The sequence below is a fragment of the Atta colombica genome, unplaced genomic scaffold (genome assembly GCF_001594045.1).
Source record: "Atta colombica isolate Treedump-2 unplaced genomic scaffold, Acol1.0 scaffold9, whole genome shotgun sequence".
Taxonomy (NCBI): Eukaryota; Metazoa; Arthropoda; class Insecta; order Hymenoptera; family Formicidae; genus Atta; species Atta colombica.
The window spans coordinates 5,576,305-5,580,926 of record NW_017259583.1 but is presented as its reverse complement, the minus strand read 5'-3'; the positions used below and the strand labels follow the sequence as shown (position 1 = coordinate 5,580,926).

At 26.3% G+C, this 4,622-nt stretch overlaps 1 protein-coding gene across 2 annotated transcripts in view; it reads left to right on the top strand.

Moving 5' to 3' along the window:
• The window catches only part of LOC108693290 (elongation of very long chain fatty acids protein AAEL008004-like), a 15,255-nt gene that overhangs the window by 8,569 nt on the left and 2,064 nt on the right, over positions 1-4,622 (top strand). Inside the window, exons 1-3 of one of the 2 annotated variants that reach the window (XM_018202162.1) lie at positions 1,072-1,145; positions 2,355-2,606; positions 2,684-2,927. In XM_018202162.1, coding sequence (XP_018057651.1) covers positions 2,355-2,606; positions 2,684-2,927 — 496 coding nt within the window. In that variant the 5' untranslated portion in view covers positions 1,072-1,145. Of the gene's footprint in view, positions 1-1,071; positions 1,146-2,354; positions 2,607-2,683; positions 2,928-4,622 lie in introns of those variants that run through there. The other variant, XM_018202161.1, reaches the window with a different exon arrangement.

Sequence of the window (4,622 nt, the reverse complement as noted above, 5' to 3'; positions counted from 1 at the left end):
TCTCTCTCTCTCTCTCTCTCTCTCTCTCTCTCTCTCTCTCTCTCTCTCTCTCTCTCTGTTTCTTATTTTCGAAACTGATTTCTTTTTGGGAATATCAATAAAAATATTACTGTATTATAATTTTTCATTTTTTTTAATAACATTACTATGATTAAAAACCTGATAATTAAATATCATTTATGTGTGTGTTCAATTGTGTTATCTTCAAACTTAAAAAAAGTCTTTATCATCGCTAAGATTATTGATGTCTTAATATTTTTATCCAAAAGAAATCTATTCAAGTTTGTTCAAAGAATTTATAATTAGCAGAATACTTATTTAACATATCTTGAAAAATATTACTATAATGTAAATAGCCAATCAGTACTTTTCATAATATTGTTTTGCAGAATCATTATATGTTTAATGTAGGCTTTTATGTCATAGAAACGAAAGTCAAATATTGACATATTTAATGCATCAAAATGTCCGGTGAACATTATATAACATTGAGATAGAATCGTTTACATATTCACAGAGCATGTGCATAATTAGATAATATTATTCACAATAATCATTTTGAAATACTATGCTATAAAATAATGATCATCGAAACGATAGCAATTCTTATTATAACCAAAAATGAATATAATGAAGCATCCTCAACTTCCATAAATTATTTTTGCATTTCTTATTTTCTTTCCCATGAAAATAGATTTTTTTTTCGTTCTATGGCAGAAAATTTTTTACAAAAATGATAGAATCTTCTACATGTACTATAATTTATGCATGCTTCTGGATCGCTTAAATAAAAGAGTCATGTTTATTATAAATTTATCTCCCAACTACCGCAACGAATTATAAGTCGAATAAAATTGTCACAACGCTGTCTTTGACGTCAGCATTTTCTCAAGGCTGAAAAATAAGATCTTTATTCGCTACTGGTTAAGATTACGAGGATAAGAGGGGAGAGCAGCGGAAAGCTACAAAGACGGGTTTCCAAATGAAAAAATCTCTGGTGCTTTTCCGATCTATTTTGATCAGTGAAAGGATTAATGGTTTAATCTTCCGAGGAGGAATGTGACAATATCCATAAATCTTTGAAACTTCCACAGACAGAGCGTGCGATCAAGTCGCATCGTGATTCAAATCGAGAATACATCAAGGTGCACAATCCATTTTCATTGCGCGTTTCGCAACATATCTCGAAGGAATAACATTTACCAAAGAAAAATCATAACAGTGTGTAATTAATTTGTATTGTAAGGCTTCAATTTATTGTTCTTTCTATATTATGGATAAAAAAGAACAACTAATTTTATCAGAATTTCGATCAAATATTTCAAACGCAACTGATTTAAAAAATTTCTCTTTCACCAAATATCTATCTTTCAAAGGTTATTCATATCAAATTGATATTTTTTAATATCAATTAATTTTGACATTAATTTTTCAATTTGTATTATTGTTCTTCAAAGCATGAAACAAAACCTTCAAGAATTTCATCATTACATTTGATTTAATTATATTTATATAATCATGTTAAGATAAACTTTGTACATTTCTTATAGTCTTTATACATTTTATATTTTTAATATTTGTTGAAGAAGAACCTGTGTCACAAAACGTACTGTTAGATTTTAATAAATGTACTGATTATAAATTTATTTCTATATCTTTTTATGAGCTCGATTATTGACTGAATTTTTGTACAGTTTGCTTTGCGTAACACGAGCGAATTCTTACTTTTCTTTTTATATCATTAAGTGTGTATCATAAATAAAAAATTTAAAACTAAAATTTAATTTAAATCTTTGCGGGCACGTAGATACTCTTTCTCTTTCTTTCTTTTTTTGATTTAATACAATTTACAAAATTTGTAATTTAAAATAACATATAGCGCATTTCTCATATTTAAATTCTTATTTTAATTATTCGACTACAAGTTCTTCTAAAATTTGATATTCGAAACATTTTAGATCTGTTTTAATTATCTATAGTAAACATCACATTTAACAAAACAACTCATCGACGACCATCAACTATGTAATATAAAAAAATGTACTCTAATGTTTGTATATTTCCTAGTTTTGCAACATGCATTGCGTGTTATTTAAACCATACACTTAAATCGCGTTGCTCAAGCAATAAATACAGTCGTTTATCTCGAACGATATTTATAATAATCGACCATAGTTTCTTATATAATAATGTCAATTGAACTGTAACAACACTGTTTTTCTTTAGTATAAAATATCATTAATTTTGTAACTAGATAGAATGACATAAAGCGTATTATATCATAATTACAAATAACTTTGCTGTAATAAGATTGAACTAACATAACAGTGACAAAAATACTACTTTGATTTTAGATGGCGCAATTAATTCAAATGATTTACGATGGTTATCAAGATCTGATGATCAACAAAAGCGATCCGAGAGTCAATGATTGGCCGATGATGAGCGGCCCTTTCTCCACATTAGCGATCTGCTTGTTCTACGCTTATTTCGTTAAAGTTTTGGGACCAAAAATGATGGAAAATCGAAAACCTTTTAATCTCAGAAGAGTGATGATATGGTACAATCTCTTTCAAGTAATATTCTCCACATGGTTGTTCAAAGAAGTAAGTTGCCCAGCAAGTTTATTCATGCAAAAACAACTTATCAAGATATTTTATTATGTTTTCTTTCATATGCGCAGAGTATGATCACAGGCTGGGGAGGACGATATTCCTTCAGGTGTCAACCAGTTGATTATTCAAACGACCCGATTGCACTGCGAATGGCACGAGGTTGCTGGTGGTATTACATCTCAAAGTTCATGGAGTTCACGGACACAATTTTCTTTGTGTTGAGAAAAAAGAACGACCACATTACCACTCTCCATGTCATCCATCACGGCTGCATGCCTATGTCAGTTTGGTTCGGAGTTAAATTTACCCCTGGTAAATATATGCAGTTTCTATCTTCTATTTACGAAACATAATCGATTAAAGATTAATATTAATCTTCTTCAAATTTTCGAGTTTATGTGAAATTTTATTATTATCAATATAAAAAAATCATATTTTATTCTGTAAATATGTAAAATGTAAATTAAAATTTAGCGATATTAATTTGGCATTTATTATAATTATTATAATTAAAAACTTGTTTATTCTTTTCATTATACTGATTATTCAAGCAATACAGTTACATTATTTTAAAAATATTTAATAAATTAGAAATTATATAATAAACGTATAAAAAGAAAAATAAACATTTAAAATTTAATACGTTTTGTAATTATTTAATAACCGTTATAAAAACATACATATTTATGTATATTTATGCATATTTATACATATTCATGCATAATAAATTTTTATCAGATAGTCTATTTGAAATATACATTTCATTTTTTTTGATAGTAACATTTAATATACATATAGCCTAAGGTTTTTCCAAAGATTTAGCAATTCAAGCAGACAATTTACATTTAAAAAATTAAAACGTTTAATTAAAACGTGATAAAAACATTAAATTCACATTAAATAAATATACGTATTATAGTTAATATACCTACAAATGTATCTATTAAAATTAAATATATGTATATTTAATAATCTATTAAATTGTCTCACATAAAAATGTTTAAAATGTTTAAATAATTAAACATTTTGTAAACGTAAATTATCTGTTTAAGTTGCTAATTCCTAGAAAACAACTAGATATTTTTAACTTTGAAAGAAAAGAATAAAGTAAAAAAAACGAATATAAATTCATGTTAAATACATAGAAAGGATATAGAAATTAGTTTTTTTTTATATTTATTCATCAAAATGTTTTATACCTTTATTATTTCGACTTGTTATTTAACTTTTTTTTTGTCTTTATAATTTTATACTGAGAAATATATTAATTGCAATAGCTAATGAGTTGATAATAATGCTTTTTTTAAATTAGCTTAAAAATAAACCTTAGTCTGTGGCGTGACGTCTGCGTGCAATGTATGTCGGAGATATAATAATCTCATCATGCATCTTGAAGATTTTGTAGAAGAGAATGATGTATAGACTTCTCTGTAATTTGAGTCTCGTTTTAAATTACAGATAGTTCGGTGAATATTGTCTTACTAATTTCAATTTAGAATGTGTATAATTAGAATCCATATACAAAAACGGCATCAATTATTCTAATAAAGTATTTGTGTTAATAACAGTATGGAATTTATTTAACATTGGAAATTGAAGTGCAATATAAAATAGTGTTCAAATAATTATGAACGGTAAACTTTATTGACACTTATAGTCATTATACTATTGATCTGTTTCCTGCACTAGACTGCACTAGTACTTTCTTTCTTACTATCAACAAATATCAAACATATATCTATCTCACTTCAAGTTCCAAAAGTGTACATTAGTTTAACCACAGAAAACAAATCTTATTTTAACATTTGTGAGACTATTTTTACATAAAAATCTTATGAATGTATTAAATTTTAAAATAATAATACATTATCGAAATCGAATGCTCAAGACAAAATACATTCGAATAAATAACTTTCAAGGCTGAAAGAAAAAACCGTTTTTTACTATCATCAGAGAAAATAAAAATATACAATATTTTAAATATACCCAAGCAGACAAATTATATTC